Source organism: Lentinula edodes (genome assembly GCF_021015755.1).
Source record: "Lentinula edodes strain Le(Bin) 0899 ss11 chromosome Unknown C8R40scaffold_53, whole genome shotgun sequence".
Taxonomy (NCBI): Eukaryota; Fungi; Basidiomycota; class Agaricomycetes; order Agaricales; family Omphalotaceae; genus Lentinula; species Lentinula edodes.
The window spans coordinates 292741-315373 of record NW_025764359.1 but is presented as its reverse complement, the minus strand read 5'-3'; the positions used below and the strand labels follow the sequence as shown (position 1 = coordinate 315373).

Here is a 22633-nt window from a genome sequence, read left to right as displayed (position 1 = left end):
TTAATTTTCCACTTGCATCTTGCATTCTGATTGTGAATTCTGGATCCCAAGTAATTCCTAGACCTATAGCTATCAATCGGTCTATCACAACAATCTGTGAACCTTGGTCCAATACACTTTCAATCTCTTCATCTTTATTATTGATTTCAGGAGTAACAGCACGTAATCCATTTGATTGATTCGCTACTACCACTGGATGATCACTATGGTCTTCATATGCCACGCTTTGATTAGCAACTATGGCAATGTTCCTTCGTTCATCATCAATGGAAAGGTCTCGTAGAAAACTTTCCACAATGTCTTTCTGCACTATAGATCCCACAGGAATGTCATTACGACTTTCAGTCAGGACTTCAAACATATCCGTCTGATCCTGCCAAAGATCCTCAATTCTAATGCATGTATCAATCATCTGTACCCTAGATGGATCATCCAAAATTTCAGTTTCTCCATCTTCGGATAAAGTTGATACGTAGTTATTCGTTTTAGTCCTTGGACGGACTCTCCTATTGCGTATCTTGCGCATAATAATCTTTCTGATAGCAGGTGATAAAGCTGCTAATTCTTCGGTACTCAAATCAACTTTAGCATCGAATATCTTCTTTGCTATATCTTCTTCTACACCTGGTCTCGAGACTTCATTCCTAATTTTATAGGCTGGAGTATATCCATGACTATCAATTTGATTCGTCTGGTCTCTCGGTACCTTCGTAGGTGTATTAATTTGAATAGGACGATACGTCCTAGGTTGAACATGATCATATGGTCTATGTTCGTTATTAATTTGATTCGTTGGTCTTGACGAAGGAATTAATTTAATAGCATCCTCGTCATCAGATTCATTAACATCTTCGATCGTGACTGAAGGCTTCTTCAAAGGCCGATCTATGGACTTTGGAGCCTCAAATCTCACTGTTTTCTGATTTCCATTGGTCGTTTCAACCAATTTCCCTGGTATTAAACCTGGTTTCTTGGGTATATACACCCCATCAAATACTAATCTTTTCGTATTTTCATTAAATTGATTTCGTTTTGCTTTCTCACTTTCCTCCGGAGCTACAGCATTGGATCTTAAAGTTCTCATGGACCGATCCTGCTCCTTCATTGGAGTACTTATTTTTTTCCATTTGAACTATCTTGGTTGAACACACGGACATCATCTTCTCGGTGTGCTTCTAAATTCCCAAGTCTATCTGATAGTTCTTCTATTCTTGTCATCCAAACAGCTAGATTGACGTTAGGATTCATCTGCTGGTCCATGACTTTATCATCTTCGTCATCTTCCATGTTTGCAAAATAGGATTCAGCACGATCCCATCCCAAGTCTTTCGCCATTTGTTCAATTTTCTTGTAACGAGGTACATTTGGATCGTCTCGAGGCATTCTAGCGTTGTCTCTTAGTTTGTAACGCTTCGAGTCACCTCCTTCAGGCATCATCCAACCTCTTTTCGTAAATTCCAGCAAGTGTGGACATTCATTCATAAAATGATCTGTCGACTTGCACAAGAAACATGCCCACTGAGTTCCATTCGAACTTCTCGGTGTCGTATTTCTTTCAAATCTATTAGATTGATTCGAGGGACCACTCGGTGGTATCGAATTAATCATTCCTTTAGCATTTTCTTTGGCCATCTGTGCCATTACTGCTGTTAACTGTGTCATAATGTCTGCTCCTTCTTTGAAGTGCGACTGTAATGACTTCACAGTTCTAATTTCTTTCATGTTTGCCTCCATGAGGTCTTTATTCAACGCAACCATCTGCTGTTGTTCTTCCGTCAATTCCCTTGGAATCAAACTTTCTAATTTAATTCCCAGAAGATCCTTAAATTCGTCTTCTACTTTGGGTTTCAATGCCTGAAGATAGTTCCTATCTGTCTTGGGAACATCTGCAGCAAACGGTAAATTAATGTGTCCCCTACTAAATGAATTAGGGTTATTAATTGGTGGGCTCGAAGAAGCAATGGAAAGTGTTTGATAGTAGTTATCAAATGAACTCCCAATCATATACTTCTCGGCCGCATTCATTACTTCGTCAATCTTAAAAGGGTCTTCCTTTCGTCTATCTGACATAGAAGTAACTGATACATCTTTCACAACTGTTTCTAGCACGCCTCTCCTTACTTCGGGAGTCATAGGTGCCAAGAACAATCTTACTGCATCACTGTTTGTGATCATTTTCGGTTCATCCATCAGCTTTTTCATTTCAGCATCGAAGAGGAGTCTGAAGATTCTCATCTTCTCCTGTTCACCTGCATCAATTGGATTAAATTGATGGACCAATTGTTCAAGCAATAATCTAGATCCTCTTTCGTCTCCTACAGATTGCGGAAACATATTCTTTAGATCCTTTTTAAATTGATCCCAATTCGGTTTCTTCACCGAATCAAAGACTCTTAATGCTTGTCTCGTTTTATAAGACGTCCATTCTAAAGCTAATCTTACTTTAGCCTCGTCAGATGTAATTCCTCCATGTTCAAATATGCTTTCAGTAGCTTCGAACCATGGGATCATTTGACTTGGATCAGTTATATCGAATAATGGTGCTGTCTTATACTTTCTTGGAAGTTTCGCACTGGCTTTATCAATCTCAGCCTTAGCTTCAGCTGACAACGCAGGCATTCCATAATTATTGGTAGTCATTTTGACTGGTTCAATCGTATTACTTGTTTGAGAGATAGTCTGATGTAACGTATCTATCAATCTAGTTGATTCAATCGACGTAGAAGATGTTGAAATTGACTCTGGAGCGATCAATTCAATTATATCTTCTTCAATATCAATCGGATTAATTTCTTTTCTCTTCCTTTTCGGATCGAGATTAGATTTCTTCAAATTCCTCGGCAAAGATGTAAGTCTTCCTCGAGATATAGATGATCCTGTTCCTCTAGAAACAGAACTTCCACGCGATTCTTCTGTCGTTATTTGAGAAGAGGATGGACGACTGGATTCGTTCGTAGGATTTAATAGGGATGTTCGAGCTGATGTGCCGAACGTAGATCTCCCAAATACAACTCCTGCTTTACGATATTCTTCCGGTGTCAATACTCCTGCTTTCTCCGAATTCTTCGAAGTACGCGGTTTTCCTGATGAACTAATGTTGACAGTTCACAGAAATGGTATCACAAGATCAACACACTTCTACCAAATAATCGAATATAATCCGAACAAACGTTCAATTTAATTTATCAAGCTAATTGTAGCTTCAAAAACCACCCCTCGCGGTGGGCTCCAGATAACGAGCTTGCCTCGTTTTTGTGTGAAAGAGAAAGGAAGGAATCTAATGGGCACTCCAACCAACCAATCTAATACACAATATGCGAGTTCACTGCTATCAAATTTATTTAATAGCAAGGGGTAGCGTTGGCAAAGGTTCCGCAAAGCTTTGAGAGCTAAGTACGAAGCTTTGATCAATCAATTTGAATCGTTCTAAGGATTCGATATATTCCTTTGATCAAGGTAGATTCAGCACAATTTGTGCTTTGGTTTGTATTGATTTGGGTATATCAAGAATTGGGGGTTTGAATCAAAGTAAATTAAAACCGAAACACACAGACCCCTACAGAGGGCTAGAACTATGTGCTGGCACAACCACACAGCGTGATTTGCCCTTAAGACCAACGACTGATCCTAAGTTCGAAGAATACCCAACAACTGGATAGACTTCTCGCAGTCACAAGGAGCAGAACACGACGTTCCTATACTCACAAGTGCCGGGCCCGAATGGCTGCTAGCGAAGAGGTTTCAGTCTGGCGGGAGTGTGTCTTTCCTTTTTACGGATTAGCACTGCAACGTCGTCCCAAAATCACTTGTATTCCAGATACATCGGATCGCTATTTATACCTACAGAATATAGAGTCGCATAGTACAATTAATTTAATACAATAAACGTTCGGAACCGCAAGGAAACTTCTACACTCAGTCAGATACCATTTAATTTGAATCTACATGTCCTTATTTGGTCCATATTGGTTCCAAGATTCTAGTATACCTCCAAACATAGGTAGGTACTTCAATATTCATTTAATTTAATTGTTTTTAGAGAATGACTCGAATGGTGTTCAACTGTCATTGCGGTTCAACACTTACTTCGATCGTTTGTCATCTCGTCCGGAGGCAAATCAGCTCTCCTCGATTCTAATCCTATCAATCTGATCCATCTGGATTAAACTAATTGCTTCTCTCTTTCAATAGACACCCATTGTGCCTATACTCAATCAAGGGAGTTACACATAGTATTCATTTAATTGCATTCTTCAATATTTTCTACGTCAGGACTCTTTGACATTCATTTGATATGTCTTCGGAGCCTCGCAGTACTTCGATCATTCTTCTAGTCATTTTCCTCAACCATGCAACTTGATTGGTCTATTAGACTAAATCGCAGTCCTTTAGATTAATGCATGATCTTGTTCTAGAAGGAGTATTTGATAATTCCTGAGTTCTAGAAAGTCATTTCGAGTCAATCCTCGGTTCATGGTCACTTGAGTAAGTTCTTCCAAACTCCTGCCAGTGTAAGGTCCAATAAGAATACCCTTGGTATGTCATACGTGAATGGTCATCCTTCGGATGTAGTCCGAGTCTGGTATAATCCTGCTTGACAAACAGGTAGACTGCTATCCGTAGGTAGTATCGGGGATGGGTAAACTAACCAACTTGTGGTAGTATGGGTATATGGTCCCTTCAACTTATTAGACTGATTCAGTATTGACTTTGACTGTCAATCTGGGTCTCAATTACAGTCCTCTTGATACAAATCTATACGTGAAAATGTCACAATTCACAGCATAGACGTCTAGCCAAAATTTAGGCGTGTCAGCGCGTGAGCCTAGCGTTGCAACTGATCTATGAGAAAAATCTGAACATCATGACGCTCAATTTCGATTCACAACCAATATTGTCGTAAAAAGGTCTGCAGAATTGTGAGAAGCTTCACCTATGTAGTAGTGACTTTTGACTGCGTTACTGCCTACCAACAATGACTAAGGACTACAGGTGAGATAGTGCTACCAAATGAAATTCCTGACATTACAGATTTCTACCAATCCATGGAAACGGAGGAGTAGGTGCACGATCTTCATCGGATGAGGGTAGTGGGGACGTGTACCATAAAGGTGAGGGAAGCGATGGATACTCCCATTTGATAAGGAGATGTTCGTTATTGGGAGGAGTTGCGACTAAGTAACGGTACTTTGGCCAATGAGGATACTCCTGTTTGAAGTGTTCTGGAAGGTGGTTATGCGCACCCCACAGGAAAACCGCTTCCCTGAGAGATTCCTTCCAGTCCGCTGCGGGTCGATCAACACCAGCAATGTATTCGCCAACATTCTCGACGGCTGCCTTGAGGAATTTCAAGATGGACTGTTTCAAAGTCAGGAGGTATTTACTCAAATGTACTCAACGTACCCATCTCATCTCGAACCAAGCATCTCGTTTCTCTTTGTGACTGAGAAACTTTCTCATTTGTTTGTATGTGCGGATATTCTCCTATTGTAAGTATGATGAGCGAACAACCATCAAAGCTATGGTGAGAACGTACAGAATAGATGCACTCAAGTGTGAAGGTTCCTACCGCATCGCGTTTTCTAATGAGTGCCTCTTCGTGAGATACAGCATGTCGTATCTCGGAATCTTCAATATCGAACTCCCCTGAGCTTACACCCGGAGGCCAGACAACACGTTTTGAAAGCAACGTTCGATGGTCTTTGTCCTTGCGACCATACGTCGTATCTTCGGGCCAATGTGAAGCCCATATATTCGCTAAAGAGTCCAGGAATTCTTTTTGAAAAGGTGTCGACATCACCTGGCGAAACACGGGTACGAAATGCCAGGCCAGCTTGGTTCGCAGAACAATATCGAGATCCTGGTGGAAACATTAGCTGACAGTTTTTCAGGAAGTGAATGAACAGTACCGCTCCATCTTCTTCTGCGTCCTCAGCGAACCCTGAGTCAGTATAACACCCTGATTCAATGAAATTTCTCGACATGACTGGCGGTTCCAGAGATGAGAAATAAAGGATGAAGCGAGCAGAGAATCAATGGATGAAGCAAACTGAGATTCTCAATTGTGCACAATCTATGATAAGGGTACACAATGAGACCGTATGTACACAATACTGGTGCTCGAAGCCACCACAACCGTAAGACGAACATATTGTGCACAATCTGTATGACAGGGACATCGTAAGCTCATGAAATGATTTGAGGTACATGTTATACGAGCATGCCCATTACCAAGATCTAATTCGGATAGCTACTCCACGCCTGATATCCACTGTTAGCAATTCCCGTTATTAACATAGCATGCCAATCCGCATTCAGAGACAGCTTCGGATGAGGAAATGCTTTGCCAGTCTTGAATGCCCGAGCCTTCTTGAAAAAGCGTTCAAAGTGAAGCGCGGTCACATCGTGTACAATAACCTGGTCAATCAGAAATCAGTTTTCAGGAGACGACAAAGCAATCTGGTGACTCACGTTCATCTCCTCTTTCTTTTGCTTCATTCGCTGAGAAGGGTTTTCTACATCAACAGGCCAGATAGCAAACCACGCTTGTTGAATCTCATGGTAGAATGACATGAGCTCGATTCGGTCTCCTTTGCACAGAAGTATTCCAAAAGGTTCGACAATAGCCTGAACCAAACATTTGCGCGATTCCTCTTTGGTGTCGATAGGAGTGGTGGAGCGGGGAGGTTCTGACCATTCACGCGATTCATATCTGGTGTCTGTTGGGGAAACAGAGCGAGGCGGTGAGCTGTAGGAATGGCTACATTAGATTAATAGCTCCACTTGCACAACATGTACAAAATACCTGTTTGGGGAGCCTATATTGGTGGTCTCATAAATATCTCCGAGTGTACTCATGAATGCGGCGTGTAACAGAGAGTCAGAGAGTGTAATGGCATTAGCGCTCGTCTTCAAATCCAGCGCTTGTTCTCAACTTTGCGCAGAGAATACAGAGGTAACAATCATGACACTACATAGCTACTGTTTCGCTCACTACAATTTAAGGGATCTCAGATGCATGATAATACTCTTTGAAAACATTCAGTAAACATCACATTGAGAATACCTGAAGCACCACCTTTTTGATTTTTGTCAAAGTATAGGCCCGAAAATGTGTGTTATCGATGGCGGATCCTTCTTGGACCAGGTCATTCGCAGGAAACTTCGTCAAGAACTCGCCGGATATCTGCTCAATGAAGATTCGAGTGTCTTCTGGATTATTTTTGACATCGAACCATGTTGTGAGGTAAAGGTGAACCCATCCTTTCTGATCTGGACTCAATCCACTACCGTCGAATCTATAGTACTGCAATAAAATTTAGTGAAAGAATCAAGGTAAGGAGCACTGCATCGCCTACCTTCGCGTCATTGCTATCTTTTGCAGTGCTTTCTCTGTCCTTTGTATAAGGGTGTGGTCGCGGATGCGGACGCGGTTTGCTTTGGGTGAGATTATTCTGTTTGATATCCATTACTTTCTCCTCCAACCCCCTCGTCCCGCTCTGAAACTGTGTCTGAGTATTCATGTGTGCAGGATCCTTGAATGACTCTTGCTGATTGACCTGGGCTTCCAACAATTTATCAGGTGCGTCGAGGGTTTTCATTTGGGCATTGATGCCTGTACTCATTGTTGAAGACTCTTGGTTGCTGACCTGGGATGAACAATCAGAAACTGATATGACTTATACACTTTGCAGGGCTCTTACCTGCCGTTGCAACGAATGCATGTCGGACAGTGAAAATTTCCGAGGGAAAAGAGTGAGACTCGGTTCAGCAGATGTCTCTTTATAGGAAATAGCCATATATTCCCCCCTTCAGGATCACGTATTCTTGGGAGAAATTCTCACTTAGAGAGATGCACAGGAAACGCAGCTATTAGTTTGCATAAGAAGCTTATTGGGAAGTTAAGTTGGCGTGAAAAATCAAGCACTCTATGCGGTAAGTACAAGCACTATATAGCTGAATATACTGATAAATCATTCCATTGATACTAGACTGAACAATCGGCAAAAATATTATATACCGAAGCAAGCTGACGGGTAATATCAATTAAATTTGCAGCAAGTTCAATGGAGTGCATAGTCGCATCACATGCAATCAAATGAGCTTCTAAGGATGGTTGTGGTGCGTCGTCTATCCTCGTAAGTGCAGACAAGGAGATCAGTTGAGCGTCGATTAGATATATTGTAAAAGCTGATGCATTGCAGTCAGTCATAGTTAGCGGTGATTCGAACCAGAGAACGAGCAAATGTACCATCGATGATTCGTTCAACGGCCTTGATTTGAGAGGCTTTGCGAGAGCCTGGGACTTTGAATTGTGACAACGCCTTTGTAGATGAAATTAACACAACAAACACAGATAGTAAGAAGATATTATACCTTTATTTTGTCGAGGGCATTCCAAGTATTTTTAATGACTGTCGCAGCATTGAATGATGCTTCAGGTTCCCCTGCCTCAAATGCTGAAAATTCATTCCTGTAACAATGACTTTCAAGATCACTATGTGCTTGGGAGTGTAGAATACTTTCCTGATGGGTCGTTCCATGAGGTATTGTCGATACAGTTTGGATTGAAGGGAGTGAGGGACAGCGATACGAAGATAAGAGAAGAGATATAAGTAGACAGTTAACACAAATTGATGATTCACAATAGACGTACATGCACAATGAGGATGGCACATTCACATTCATTGTGTACAATACAGGTACTCCATACATTGACAGTCAGGATGTTCACAACTGATGGAGATGACCACAATGAAATCATTCAAATTGAAATGGTGCTCAAAGCTTAGGATATACAACCAATGTAGACGACCGTGATGATGCATTCCGATTAAAACAAGCAGTTTGTGCTCCAAGCTTTGTGTAGAAAAAAATCCAGATATATGATTAGAAGTGTACTGAGCTCATAGCTTCCCAGCTTGAGATACCATCAATAGCCTGAAGTATCTGTATCCTCTGAACTATCTAAATCTGTTTGTTCCTCGCTTTCTGTGCTATCGAAATCCGTTCATCTAAGTGATGCGTTTCAGATCAAGTCATATTGAATGAATTTAGAACATACCTTGCCTAACGGTTCATGAAAGAAAGGACGAGGAAGCTCTGAGTCAAAGTCTTTATGCATCCTCTCAATTTCGCAGATGCAGCTCTCCAGGAAATCTATTAGTATATTGACCAGGTGAGTCTGATTCGAGACTGAAATGGTTATCCAGACCTCAACAACAATTTTTCTTGCTAATGGGCTGTTGGTTGACTCGCAATTCACATACTTTGAGATGAGTACTTCGTTTGTGGAAAGAATGATCCCGTCCAATTGGGTAGTCTATGACGAAGACCGCAAGCCATTCGATGACTGCTATTTCTGAGAACTGCTCTCGAGCATCTTCTCTGAGAGCTTGCTGCCAGGTTGGAAGAAGTAGTTGTGCTGATGAAACTTGAGCAGGATATCGAGACATTTGAGATTCAATGATCAAGCGGAATAGAGGAAACCTGAATGTTGGATTGTCATAGGCGGGATCACTTCGATGGGGCTGTAAGAGCTTTGAGTACAAGAAAGACATATTTCCAAGGGAAGAGACAAAGTACCGGAGGGCGCCTGAAATACCACCACTGCAAATCTAATTTGCAGCGCCGTCGTCGTTGGTAGTCATCTTGCTGCTGATTTCACATGAAATGTGCGCCCTCGGTCCTCCATATCATTTGAGAAATGCATACCGTGAAGCGCAGTACCCATATCATTTAAGAAACACCAGATGAAGCACAGAATGACTAGAATATTTGTGATATTTTCGCTGTCTCTCAATAAAGTAGAGTCAAAGCACCAATAAACTTAGCGCTTGCAAAGCTTTAAGATATCTGACGATTTGGCAGTGGGCGCTTAGGCAGTGTGCTCGCCTCAATTGGCTGGCAAAAGCGAAATTCCAGTGAATTGAGTCTCTAAAAAGCCTGAGCATGGTATTAGGGATATAGATAGGGTACACATTGGTTGTATTGTTAGACCTTTGCCTTGCTTTGGATTCAAAGAGGTATGTCTGACGATTTGGCAGAGGGCGCTTAGAGATCATGTATGTACCTCAATTCACTTGCGGAACTCTGTCGCAGGCGAAATAGTCTCTATGAGGAACAGAGTGTGTTGCTCAAGGATGGTTCTTAGTGAAAATGTATGCTCCATTGCAAAATTTGCGTGGTGATGTATTTAAAGAATGCATCTGACGATTTCGTAGATGGCGCTTAGGCAGGATGTATCAGACTTAATTATCTTGCAGAGCCGGCACTTGGTCGTAATACAACCTCACAAACGCGGGGCGTGGTATGAAAGAGGGATGCCCATCGGAAGTGAATGCTGCATGCAAAATTAGCATGATAGTCAAGAGCTGGTGGAAAGATGAAGATTTGAAATGGAGTGGTCGAATGTTATTTCAATTGGGCTAGGGGTTAATTCCGTTAGTCAACTCAATCATTCGGGTATTTAGGATTGAATACCAAAATGCCATTCAAACCTTTTGTCTTGGACTTGATAAGAGGGGGTTCGTAAAGGGCAAAGAAGGCCTAAGGGGAATACTATGGCTGTAGAGAATATGTCTGATGAATTCACCCCGCATTCAAGTACGTATCAAAACCTTTCCACGCTTCGATCACTGCTTCTTCTATCTCAATGCCTGCTCGTCGACATTCACGAAAGCACAAGACAGCACAGGAACAGTGGCTAGCACGACAGGCAACAAATACCAGATATTATGCCAAGTAAGTCGATGCTCTATATAAGAGTTATTGTTAAGGACCTTCTCTCAAGAATCGGGAAACTATTTGTGAAAGTCGCCGAAGTACATATAAAGAAAAAGTCAACAAAAAGCTGGCGGAGGAGATCCAGGAGTAAGTCTATATCTGCTTTATCCTATCTTTTACATTGAATCTATTCTACCTGTAGACGGGAAACTCGGAAGGTGGCCCAATCAGTGACTCAAGAATCTGAAAATACCCCATCCACGCTTCTGGGCTCCCCCAAGCGTACTGCACTTGATGTTTCATCATCGAAAGAAGCGGAAGCGACTGTAATAGCACCTATGGCCTGCTCTAAGTGCGCCCATAATCTCCTGACCATTTCTCGTACTAACATCGTATCCAAGGCCGAATTTCAATGAAATTGATCACAACGCGACTAAAGAAGCAGAAGCTACTGCATCCCTACTCACCGGCTCTTCCAAGTGCGTCGATAACCTCTTTAGAACTTCAGGCACTAAATTCCCATCCAAGGCTTAGTTTTACAGAGCTTGACGCTGCGTTAGAAAATGCACGCAAAATTTATGACGATTTTGAAGAATTCAGAGGTGATAGCCGTCGAGAATTTTGGAGACAACTTTGGAAACAATTCAGGCGAACGGACGACTATAAAGACCTTGAAGAGCTCGAGGAAGACCTCACCGCTGTCGTTGACCAAATGGAATCAAGCGTGGCCAGGGTACAGAAGCACTCCGATGGCGACGAAGGAGGACTCAGAGAAGTCAATGGCTATCTGAAGGAGATTTCTATTTGGCTAGAGGACTTGAGGGGCTTCAACCGCTCGGCATTGTGGGGTGTAGATGCCTTGAGAGAGGATCTGAGAGAAGGTGGTCGGATTCGTTATCTGGTCACTCAACCGTTGACAATTTCATGACGCTCTGTCTGGAGGAGTTGACGTACACATTACAGACTCTACAGTGCTAAACATTTTGATATGTACCAATTTCGTCCAGTCATTCAGATGCAAAATCTATCTAATCCGATTTCAAACACTGTGTTTTGCGAGGAAACTGCAAGTAAACCCTGTCAAAGTGATCCTTGTTCCTTGACTCACAGGTGCTGCAGCATGTACGATTTCCCGCATGTTGGTGATTATTGCATCTCCAGGTCCGATCGAAGTTTGTAACCCCATCTCAATTGTCTTCAGGTCTCCTCCTCTCCAGGTTCCAACAAGTGCAACCCATATCAACCCTTTCGGATCGTCTGACCAATCTAAATGGTTAATTTCACTGCCACCTTCCTTGATTGCAATTGCAAAGAATGCACCCTTGAAGTCAAGCCATGGCATTTCCTCAAATTCTGCCCCAAGTTCATTTCGCACACGGTAGAGAATTCTGTAGCGGTAGTAGTAAGTGGGTGGATCTCACTGGGCATGTCCAAGGACTTACTTCTGCTGTCGTTCCCATAGCTCTGGGTAATAAAAGCCTAGGATGCCGACCATTGTCGGTGCAATTTCCGTTGACACAATTGTACAAAGCTGTGCAATCAGGGCTCTCACTGACGTGCATTGCATCTTCCATAATTCATTGGTTATCTTGGGCTTCATTCAAAACTTCTCCCAGATCCCTAAGTGCAGCGCTGGTGTTTCTGACTGATTCGAACCACGTTTCAGCCGAGGATAACGGATTCCCGCTGCCTGCATTTCCTCAAAAATGCGTTGGATCTCGGCTTGTGCATGGGGTTTGATAACGTCTGCGAACTTTCGTAGCACCGCTGTCAAACCTGGCTTCAGTTCTCTTGTAAGAGAAGGTGCCATAATATTCAGTTGAGAAGTTTGAGGTGCTTGAGCCAACAATCTCGTTTCCGGAGGGTAGTCAATTTCGAGTCGTCGCAGGAGTTCTTTGCCATTTGCCTTCATACGGGCGTACTGACTGGGAGCCTGGTCTACCTCAACTGTGGCAGTGGTAGCTGTAGCGCAGTCCAAAGGTGAGTGTTCAATTCCAAGGACTATGAATTATCGTACCTCCTTTTTCTGCCCAGTGACGATCTATCCGCTGTATAACCCTTTCACGGTTGCGTCTACCTCGATGAGTCTTAGGCATGGTAGTGGTCAGGGAGTTTTTCCGTAAGGGTAAATTTGACGACTGTCCTTATATAGGTAAGTCGACATCCATTCAATGTTCCTTTGGCCAATTACCTCTTGAGGGCTTAGCTACCGCTTGATGGCCATGCGTAGGTGGCAGAAAAACAATAGAGTTCCCGGTGGTAAGTTGTCCCCATTGTTGCCTGCATTGTTGCCCCATGCCATTGTCGGAGTGCTGACCCCCTGTATAAAATCCAGATACGAGGAGAGGAGAGGGGGCCCTACTGAGGTTGAGCGTGAGAGAGTCTGCCATCTCAAGGCTTTATCCTTCGGCTGAGCGAGAGAGAGTCCGCCGCCGTAAGGTGTTTCCTTGGAAGTCCCGCCGCATTTGTGAGCCCTCAATCTGGGGTAGCTCCTTCGACGGGTCAGGCATGTGAGGCCAGTAGCTGCAGCCTAATGCAAGATAAAGTATCAATCAAATAGGAGACTTTTTATTGATGTAGTGTACATGTTTTTCTAAATACACCGCTCCTGCTTGTATGACCAACGAAGGTCACGCGTTGTGGACCCAATAATTGAGTGCTCATATCCCTTGTCAAGGTTGTCCATGATCCGAGAAGATGGCCTGCAGAATCTGGCTCCTGTCCGTCGGATTCTCGGAGTGCTGCTTTCCTTGCCTATAAGGCGATGAGCTGGGCCAGCCTTTGGAGACAAGATGGGCGGTAAAATGATGCGTTCAGCTGGGGCTGTATCACTCGCAGCCATGCAGGCACAAGCTACGTCTAGCATCAGCTGTTGGAAGCTGACATCAACTGCCTGCTCGATATCAATGTGGAGCAGAGAGATATGTTCCAGAGCACCTGGATAATCATCTCTGTGATTTTGCTCGACCCATGCAGTAATTGCATGTTGTTCACTGAGTACATCAATAAGGAAAGGAAGTGTGACAAATACCAAACGAAGGCACTTGAGAGTCATCTGCTCATGCGTGAAGCGAATATTTGCAATCTCATCATGAGACAAAGACTGTATGTTGCCCAGCTGTTCATTTCTGATAGGCAGAATGTTGTGAAGATTCAGATATGCGTTCAGAAGCTGCTCCATGACACCGAGTGTGGATGGAATGGTGGAATGGTGCGAAAGCCAGTTCTATCCAGAAATTTAATGCGGGCCTGCGTTTAATTCTCTTATGTGTATTCTTGTAGGTTGTGCACAAAATAACCAGAGTCTGCGAATGATTGTGCATTGTGCATTGTGCATCAACGGACTCCTGTACACGACCGAGCTTTGTGCATCTACCGAGCCTTGTGGATCTACCGCGCATTGTGCATCCCAAAGACAGCGAATTCTGGAACAGATTCAATTGAATACTTTATTGCGTGGCCAGGGTGCTCAATGGGGCGTAGTTCGCTCAGAAGCATGGATGGAAACAAATATGCAACGAATTTCATTGAAAGGAATAAAGGGTAAGCTATTGAATGATACGAAGCAAGCCGTTCTTCTGAGCAAGGTCAAAATCAGCCTGGGCCTCTTCGCGTGTTGGAAACCCGCGCATAAGTCCCCCGGAGACACCCAAAACTAGAGGTTGCGCAAATGACCTTCAAACATGATGGTTAGCTGCAATAGCAGAGTTGAGGGCCTTGCAAACTCACGTCGAGGGAAATATACCCACAGCAAGGCCTGCAGTTACGCTATACCACTTCTTTCCTACACAATGATGATACGCTGTGTCTGGTTTTTCAACTGGCTCTCCCTCAGATACTTCAACCTGGGCTGATCGAGCTGATGAATGCGCGGCAGTAGCAGCAGCAGCGATATTTACAGCAGCAGCAGAAGCGATAGTCACAGTCTTGGCAGGTACGACGACAGCGTCTTTGAGAGGGTGGGCAGAACCTGTGAGCTCGATAAGTTAGCAATTGTTGCTCAATTCCATTTCAAGATCACATACTCTGCAGGTGGTACTGTGCCCTTTGAGAGCCAATGTCGTGCAAGGCTTGGGTTTGTTGAGCTGGAGCACATTATGGAGGTGCATGAAATGAACGGTGTGAGAACGTACCAATGGTATGGGTCAGTTGTTGGAGAACTGAAATCAAAGAGGTTACAGTTTCAGAGGGTAGTACAAAGTTCGGCGATGACATGGTTGAAAATTGGTGTCTGAGAACTGAAGTACTGAATGGTGCTTGAAGTTGATGTTCAGGAGCGCTCAGGTTGGGCCAAGTCTATATAATCCACCTATTCCCACGTATCATCACAACTGCGGTAATAATTCACAATTGATTTGTATAGACATCAAGACTAGATCAGACTAGATCGCTATGCTATGAGACTCGAGAGGGAAGGACTAAGTTGATATATTGGAATCGACTGTAATGGTCACCAAGAGGGAATAACAAGAAATGAGATAGCGAGATATACCTACTCTTCGACATAGCGCCGGGGCGCAACTGTAGTCCGCCCACTATGAGTTGTTGTAACTCCTGCTGAAGCACTGGTAGCTGTAGAACACTGATCAACTTGCGGCTGTACTGAGTCCGACTTCAAACGTTTGTTTAACACATCGATGTCTTCACTCTTAGAAAAAGATCTCGACCGTTTCTGAGTCCTCTCATCTGGACCTATGGTGTCTTCTAATGTGGCATCAATCCTCACATTTTCCGGTGCAATCTTTTGCTTTGTCACGGTGTTCTGAGCTTTAGCCTTTTTTCCTTTCTGACCACCCCGCTTCTTTTTTGGCTCAGCAAGTGGGGGAGCAGAAGGTGTAGCGGGTGGGGGAACAGTAGGCGAGGTAACAGCAGGCGGGGTGACGGCAGGCGGGGTAACGGCAGGCGGGGTAATGACAGCTGGGGGAACGACAGGTGAAAGTACCTTTGAAACAGGACGCACAGAGGATGACAGACCAGTGTCAAGAATACCCTGGTAGCCAGCCGTCATCTGCTCGAACGTGAATTCAGGTGGAAGCATTGTAGAGGCATCCGCGGATGGCTGGAACGATTCAAGTGCTGCTAGAGAAAAATCCATGATATTCGCAGTTGAGTCCTCGAGAGAGGTATTCAGATTGCCCGTGCTCGATACCACTGTACTTGCGATGGAGGACCTCGGTTTTGCTGCTGGATCAATTGCAGCGGCGGATTTTGTGCCAGCCTTTCTGATGGAGGATCTTGGATCCGATGAGGGAGCTATGGCAGCAGGAGTTGCACCCAAAGGGTTTTCATAGGTGAGATTAGGTGCTGGACCTGTAACGCGAGCAATGGAAGTAGAGGTGCCTTCGATACTCAACTCTGGCAAGGAAATACCTATGGAGGAGTCAGGTACTGGAGAGAGGCTTTGCACAGAGGAGCTGGATGAAATAGGTAGCGACCCTTCAAGAGAGGACCCACGGAAGGAGCTGATAGTAGAATCAGATTGTTGCAACAACGAGGGAAGAGAAAGAAGCCCAGGACTTCCGGGAGCAAGTCCCGCTATATTGATTCCGGAGAAGAGATTGGTATTCCAAGATGCGTTATCGTTGAAGAGCATCATATTTGGTCCCAAATCAGCGTCCATGAAAAGATTCATCATATTATGATTCAGACTGTTCAAAGTACCGTCAGCCCAGAGGAGCTGGTCGTCAAGTGCGCTGGATGGAAGACCATACGTGTTTGGTGCGAATGCAGAGAAATCATTGGTGAGGGCATATTGACTGCCGAACTGACTCTGAGATGAGAGGGATGAAGGAGACATCGGTAATGATGTAGATGCAGGGAAGTTTTGAGCTCCAAAAGCTGACACCACCCCTGGATACTCTCCGGTAACACTAGTATTGACGATAGCCTGTGACTGAACGCCTGGTAAACCACCTGTACCCATGAGACCAGCCCCTTCGGTTATTGTCGTTGATGCCGAGCCAGAAGAGTTAGAAGGTAACCGAGCTGAAGCGATTTCGGCTCCACATATTGACGCCTCGTGAGATAAGCTGGAAAGTGCAGTCAAAGGGTCTACAACTCTAGGCATTGAAGGCGAGTCAGATGAGCGGGATGGTAGTGCAATTTTGTCATGAGAGCCCGATGAAGGTGGCAGTGCAGTCAAAGCAGCCTCGCCTGGAGGTTTTGACAGCGCCACGTCAGAAGAGTTAACGGTTGTGGGTGTAGTGGGAGCGCTTGAAGATTCCGCAGTCATTGAGCAGTCACCATCTACGTCCTGCACAGAGTCATTTTTGTCTTTCTTGATGAGATCTGCAGCCGGTATGGGAGCTGATTTTGTTTGATTAATACAATACATATAAACCAGTGAAAAGTGTTACATACGAAGTATATCGGCTGCAAACTGAGCAAAAGCCTGGACTACATGCTGATGATATCCCGCATACGCTTGTGAGAAGTTCAAACCAGCCATGTTCTTACCAACGACGTGTCTAGAACGATTTCATTAGCACTCATGCCATGATACAAGTTAAATAGAATATACCCCCATGTACAGACATGACCATTATTCTGTGGGCAGCGTGCACTGACAAGTGTAAGTGTCGTTGCACTTCCTAAAGAAGATATAGTGTCGCCGAACTCTTGACATGCAGTCGGAATATTCTTGAGAAACCTAACATTATATTGAAAAATATTAACAGAGGTATTCAAAGCAGACAATTATGTAGTGACGTACTTTGCACGGGCCTTACCATGCAGAGGCTCAAGAGAAGTGGCATCAGTGGAAGACTTCTGCTTTTTCTTGGATCGGTGTTCCAGTATCTGCTCATTGTACAAGAGATCGACTTTGGCTCGCGTACTGTCGTCAGCATTAGCCAATGCGGCCTTTCGAATGGCATTACGCTTCTCCATCCGTACTCTGTTATCAATAACTTCGCCATTGGCAGATAGCTGCGCGATTTCCTCGCTCAATTCCTTCTGGATGATCGCAGCCCCATCACAGAGCTTTTCGAAGATTTCGATTTTCTGAGGAGCACGCGTGGAGTTCCCGGGATCGATTTTGATATGAGCACCCGGTTTAGTTTTTCGCTTGCGGGAGTCGCTTGCGTTGTAAAACCACTGGACCACCTTCTGCAGATAGAGTTACACTTTCGAAGCCAAACATGAAAAGCTTATAACATACTGTGTGCTGGGCCTGCATTTGTTCAGCAATTTTCTGCCGTGCCTCCGACGAAAGTGTATCATCGTCCATGCCCATAATGGGGAATGCTTTTGTCCATTCAGAAGTGACCTTGACTTTGAAGCTGGGGATGTTGGAGTCGGCCTGAGCCTGAAGGAAATCAGGCATTCTGGCCATAAGCCAAGCACGTTCTATTTCTGATGTTCATGTTTTGCCCATTGATCCATATGTTTGCAATTCAAATATTGTAGGAAAAAAGAAAAGATGGCCGGCCGGGGTGGAAATGAAAAAAAATATGGCTGATACGGAGAAAGTCTGTTGCCCGGCGACTTAAGATGGGAATAACAACGTGGCCGTACCGGTAACCCAGGAACCTAGGAAGTCACGGGCCGGATGCCATTTAACTGAATAAAATTCACCGGTAATTACAACCCAAGCTCATGAAAGCGCTTTAATGACCATAGCAAGTAGCAACGCGAAAGGATACAAAATATAACTATTGAATGATCTGCAATAACCCGAGGTCCCTGGCCAGACAGAAGTCCGCCTCTGCTTGCTCACGTGTGGTAAACCCCCGCATAAAATTACCCTTGACCTTATGTACAAAAGGTTGGGCAAGCTGTCTGATATAAAAATGAATTTGCGTACCCAAAATTCCAAAGAGATTACCTACAGCGATGGGAAGATGCCGACTCCAAGTCCAGCTGTGACACTATACCATAAGGCGGGTCGGTGAGAGGAACGCACAGCGGGAGTAGATCCACTACAAATGGGACATAAAGTTTGGTTTTCTGAGGATAGAGTACTGATGAAGGACATAGACGAGGTAGAGCTTTGATTGTCCTCAACTAAAATAGACACGAACATGTTAGGCAGGAGTCGGTTGGAATTTTGCGTTGAGCTTACCAGTGATATCAGCTACCCTATTTCCCGGAACTTCTGCTGCGGCCACCACTTCGGGTTCCTGGGGAGTATCCTGTCTCTGAGAGTTTTGGTTCAAGGCTATTGTCGAGGACAAGGAAGCGAATCGTTAATCAAGATCAGTAGTTATAATGAATGACATACCTCGGTCAAGTTGAAGGTGGAGATTCTGCAATATTGAGGTGAGAGATACAACTGTGTTGCCATCACGTTCATTCGAAACTATGTCCATTGTGGAATTGAGCTCTGAAAAGGATGGGTAGAATGTCGAGAGACGGGAGGAAGGAATCAAGGATGAGTACCATAGCGTGCTGAAGAAGAATTGACGTTCATTGTGCACAATTGGTGTACGCGAATGAAGGTGGCAGTTCGAGGACTGAGCATGGTGGGACGTGAATGGTATATGACTGTTGTGCACAATCGATGTACGTGAAAAACGTTGAGAAGATGAGGCTTGAAGCTGGAGGTTGGAAGAAGAGGGTCAGTCAGCAGGATGGTGGATTTCCATTGTGCATAACGAAGGAAGTTTTTCTGCATTGTGCACAATGCCAGGAAGCGCCCATGCATGTGCACGCTATGGAAAGTGCCCGTTGGGTTAGGATGTGAGTCACAATGAAGGAGCGCCGCATCCAGCATCCACTATGCCCGTAGTTGTGCGCTGTAACTCACCTGACTAATGGCAATGGGACAAGCTGCTAGTATTGGCAAAGGACAAGGTCAATATATAATCTGAAGGTACTGAGCATATCTAATCTTATCTATCAAAGGTACCAACAACCGACGGAGGAAGGAGCCGTACTGCGTAGAAGAGGAAGCCACTAGGAATATCTAGGTACAAAGGTACAATTTCGATACGAGATCTGCTTCGAATCAGGATCTGCAAATCTAGATAGATGAGGGCGGGGAGGCTGGCGGCTGCTGGCGGTGCACCCAAATGAGGATGCTGAGCGCCTGCCGTAATATAATCGATTGTGCAAAACCGATTGTGCAAAAATGCGCTGACCACCATCTCTGATGACTTGCTATCATTGTGTACCATTATAGACATGCTACTACCTGGCCTTTTTTACACAATATCTGTGACTGGGGCTCGTGTAAAAGTAAAGCGTGAGTTTATATACAAACCCAACTTCGGATAACTTCCAATTTCCATTGTTTCTCTCTGTCTCTTGCTCAAAGCTGCCGGAGCAGTGAGGCCTTGAGGTTTAATAAAATTGACGGGGGTAGCCTCCATGGTAGACTCGGGTGTGCTGGTTCCGAGTAGTTCCGAGACGGTCCACCTGTCTGTCAGGGGTGGGGGAGATGGGAAGGGAAAGGGAAAGTGTGGGGACGGAGATAGGGTTGCGCCTAGGCACAGGGATCAAAGAACACAGGGACCTCGTTGCAAGGGTGTTTGAGTATCTGAGGGATACTCGAGATAGGAGGGATATGGGGGGTACTTCGAGTCCGAGGGAAGAAGGAGAAGGTGAGGTGGAGGGTGAGGTGGAGGCGGAGGTAATCCAGATCCACCAAATCCTACAAGAGGGGATTCCTCCTTCCCATCCCCATCCTTCTTCTCCGATTCCTCCGACTACGCAAAAGCACGTTCCCTTAATACCCCTTCAAGTAGAGAAGGAGGAGGAACACGAAGGAGAGGGTGAGGAGGAGGATATCAACTGTCATGAAGTCTCATGATGCGCCCTTTGATGCGCCATCAGCGCGGTGTGTTCCCATCAATCTGTTTTCACATGTTTATTGTACTTCATCACACGATCATCCCATTAGTTCCATTTGTTTCCGTACGCTTCCATACAACTCATCCTTATTCATCGATTAGTTCATTATGGTTCATTATCGACTCATTATTACTCGTATATATTGATTCCTCACTCTTGTTCTATATCGCATCGTTATTTACAATCGCTTACTCAGTAGACAAGAGTAGTATATAAAGGACAGTAGACAGGCCCTAGTTCCCCATCTCGACCTCTTGGTCATTGGGCAACTAGGCAAGTACTTGTATCCTTTTAGATACTACCTATCTAACTTGGTCATTGGGCAACTAGATTCCCTTTTGATTGCTGGTGTGATTGGCCTTGGACGCTATCCCACTGTTGTTCGAGATCATTATTTCTTTCATCTGTGCTTTGTGCTTGTTTCTGTGCCTCTTCGCTCTGCCACTGTCGCTCCTAGGCATATCTGGACCTCCTGCCTCCCGCTTCCTGCCTCGTCGCGACATTGATTGTATTTCGATATCGGGGTCGGCTGTGGTCTCAGTGACAGCAGGAGCTAATGGTTCCGCAGATGCTAGCATAGCGGAGTGCATCTAGCCGATCTGTGATTGAAGGGTATTCCTTCCAGGATCCTATGGGGATGGAGAATTCTGGGGTATAACCGTAGAGCACTTCAAATGGTGCTTTGTCGTGGGCAAAATGTACTCGAGAGTTAATAACGAATTCGGCAGTAGGAAGAAGACGGTCCCAGTCATCCTGACGTCGGCTAACATACATCCGGATGTATCTTTCGATTTCTTGGTTAGCTCGTTCAGTCTGGCCATTTGTTTCAGGGTGGTATGACGTTGTCAGGGCAGATTCAATACCCAACCGTTTTAGCAAGGCCTTCATGATGTCGGCAGCAAATTGTGGTCCTCGATCAGAGATAAATCGTCTGGGCAGTCCATGAAGTCGGAAGATTTCTTTATAATAGAAGTCGGCAACTCCTTCGGCAGTCAGTTCGGTTGTAGTGGGGAAGCAGTGAATCATTTTGGAGTAATGGTCTGTGAAGGTGATTGCCGCATTGTGTCCATCTTGTGTCATCGGGTGTTCTCCAATGAGGTCCACGCCGATGTCCTGCCATGGTCCTCCTGGTACAGGCAGAGGCTCTAGAGATGATTGTGGCTGCGGCCTTACACGTCTTCGTTGACAGTTGTCACATCCTTCCACATACTTATCAACAAATGATCGAACCGTAGGCCACCAAAACTGTCGGCTAACTAACTCTAGGGTGCGGTGCTTTCCTGGGTGACCAGCTGTGAGTGCGTCATGACACTGTGCTACGACATCCCGGCGTAGTTGAGGATCAGGTGGGACATACACCCGGCCTTTGTAATAGACAATTCCTTCCTTCTCTTCCCATTCGGCTAGACCATTCACAAGTTTGTGGGGTCCATGTGTCTTCAATTTACGTAGTCCTTCAAGAACCTCCGATTCTCGCTCGCTTGCCTTCCGAATGCGCTCCTCAAGGGGGTTTTGGAACAAGACGGCTGTAGCAGCTCGGAGGAAGTGTTCTGGCCGTAAAACTATTTGTTGTTGGTTGTCATCAGCATCCATAACCTCGAGTTGAGAGACTCGGGAGAGAGCGTCAGCTTGTGCATTTGCTTTACCAGCCCTATGTGTAAGAGTAAAGTCAAACCGTGAGAGCCACAGGGCCCATCTTGCTTGTCGCCGGCTTAGATCCTGTGCAGTTCGCCAGTATTCCAGGTTTCGATGGTCGGTCACAATTTCAAAGGGGTTTGGGAGTCCTTCTAGGAAGTGTCGCCAGTCTTTCAGGGCTTCGATGATGGCTAACATCTCTCGGTCGTAGATTTCATAGTTCCGCTCTGCAGGGTCCATGGAAGCAGATCGGAATGCCACGGGATGCCAAAGTCCATCTCTTTGCTGTTGTAATAGCGCCCCTCCAGTTGCGAACCCAGAAGCATCCACTTCGATACGTGTCGGTTTGTCGGGATCCCAGAGGACTAGAATGGGTGCTGTGGTAAAAGCTTCTTTTAACGCCTCAAATGCTACCTGCTCATTGGTACCCCAAGACCATCCCACCCCCTTCTTGGTGAGGTCATTCAGTGCTCGCGCCTTT

General features: G+C 44.8%; 7 protein-coding genes across 7 annotated transcripts; 1 reads left to right on the top strand and 6 right to left on the bottom strand.

Moving 5' to 3' along the window:
• Positions 1 to 5155: 5155 nt before the first annotated feature.
• Positions 5156 to 7724, bottom strand: C8R40DRAFT_1073974 (uncharacterized protein; the record flags this gene model as incomplete). Its single annotated transcript, XM_046226659.1, has 11 exons — positions 5156 to 5208; positions 5244 to 5358; positions 5404 to 5484; positions 5537 to 5860; positions 6149 to 6162; positions 6273 to 6417; positions 6472 to 6748; positions 6806 to 6909; positions 7067 to 7306; positions 7359 to 7649; positions 7704 to 7724. The coding sequence occupies 11 exons, from the start codon at positions 7722 to 7724 to the stop codon at positions 5156 to 5158; spliced, it is 1665 nt and encodes a 554-aa protein (XP_046080761.1).
• Positions 7725 to 10486: 2762 nt separating this feature from the next.
• C8R40DRAFT_1073973 (uncharacterized protein) lies at positions 10487 to 11653 on the top strand (the record flags this gene model as incomplete). The annotated part of the gene is made up of 6 exons (XM_046226658.1): positions 10487 to 10526; positions 10607 to 10743; positions 10793 to 10872; positions 10928 to 11077; positions 11127 to 11204; positions 11254 to 11653. The coding sequence occupies 6 exons, from the start codon at positions 10487 to 10489 to the stop codon at positions 11651 to 11653; spliced, it is 885 nt and encodes a 294-aa protein (XP_046080760.1).
• A 100-nt stretch (positions 11654 to 11753) lies between these two features.
• C8R40DRAFT_1176594 (uncharacterized protein) lies at positions 11754 to 12220 on the bottom strand (the record flags this gene model as incomplete). Its single annotated transcript, XM_046232538.1, has 3 exons — positions 11754 to 11771; positions 11834 to 12113; positions 12168 to 12220. 3 exons carry the CDS (start codon positions 12218 to 12220, stop codon positions 11754 to 11756), a joined length of 351 nt encoding a protein of 116 aa, XP_046080759.1.
• Positions 12221 to 13318: 1098 nt separating this feature from the next.
• On the bottom strand, positions 13319 to 14055 carry C8R40DRAFT_1176592 (uncharacterized protein; the record flags this gene model as incomplete). Its single annotated transcript, XM_046232537.1, has 2 exons — positions 13319 to 13951; positions 14017 to 14055. The coding sequence occupies 2 exons, from the start codon at positions 14053 to 14055 to the stop codon at positions 13319 to 13321; spliced, it is 672 nt and encodes a 223-aa protein (XP_046080758.1).
• Positions 14056 to 14273: 218 nt separating this feature from the next.
• C8R40DRAFT_1073971 (uncharacterized protein) lies at positions 14274 to 14940 on the bottom strand (the record flags this gene model as incomplete). Its single annotated transcript, XM_046226657.1, has 4 exons — positions 14274 to 14400; positions 14455 to 14695; positions 14751 to 14810; positions 14859 to 14940. The coding sequence occupies 4 exons, from the start codon at positions 14938 to 14940 to the stop codon at positions 14274 to 14276; spliced, it is 510 nt and encodes a 169-aa protein (XP_046080757.1).
• Positions 14941 to 15217: 277 nt separating this feature from the next.
• On the bottom strand, positions 15218 to 18049 carry C8R40DRAFT_1073970 (uncharacterized protein; the record flags this gene model as incomplete). The annotated part of the gene is made up of 5 exons (XM_046226656.1): positions 15218 to 17031; positions 17086 to 17192; positions 17246 to 17374; positions 17438 to 17832; positions 17885 to 18049. 5 exons carry the CDS (start codon positions 18047 to 18049, stop codon positions 15218 to 15220), a joined length of 2610 nt encoding a protein of 869 aa, XP_046080756.1.
• A 328-nt stretch (positions 18050 to 18377) lies between these two features.
• Positions 18378 to 19186, bottom strand: C8R40DRAFT_1176589 (uncharacterized protein; the record flags this gene model as incomplete). Its single annotated transcript, XM_046232536.1, has 5 exons — positions 18378 to 18504; positions 18555 to 18729; positions 18788 to 18883; positions 18947 to 19048; positions 19105 to 19186. The coding sequence occupies 5 exons, from the start codon at positions 19184 to 19186 to the stop codon at positions 18378 to 18380; spliced, it is 582 nt and encodes a 193-aa protein (XP_046080755.1).
• Positions 19187 to 22633: the final 3447 nt, after the last annotated feature.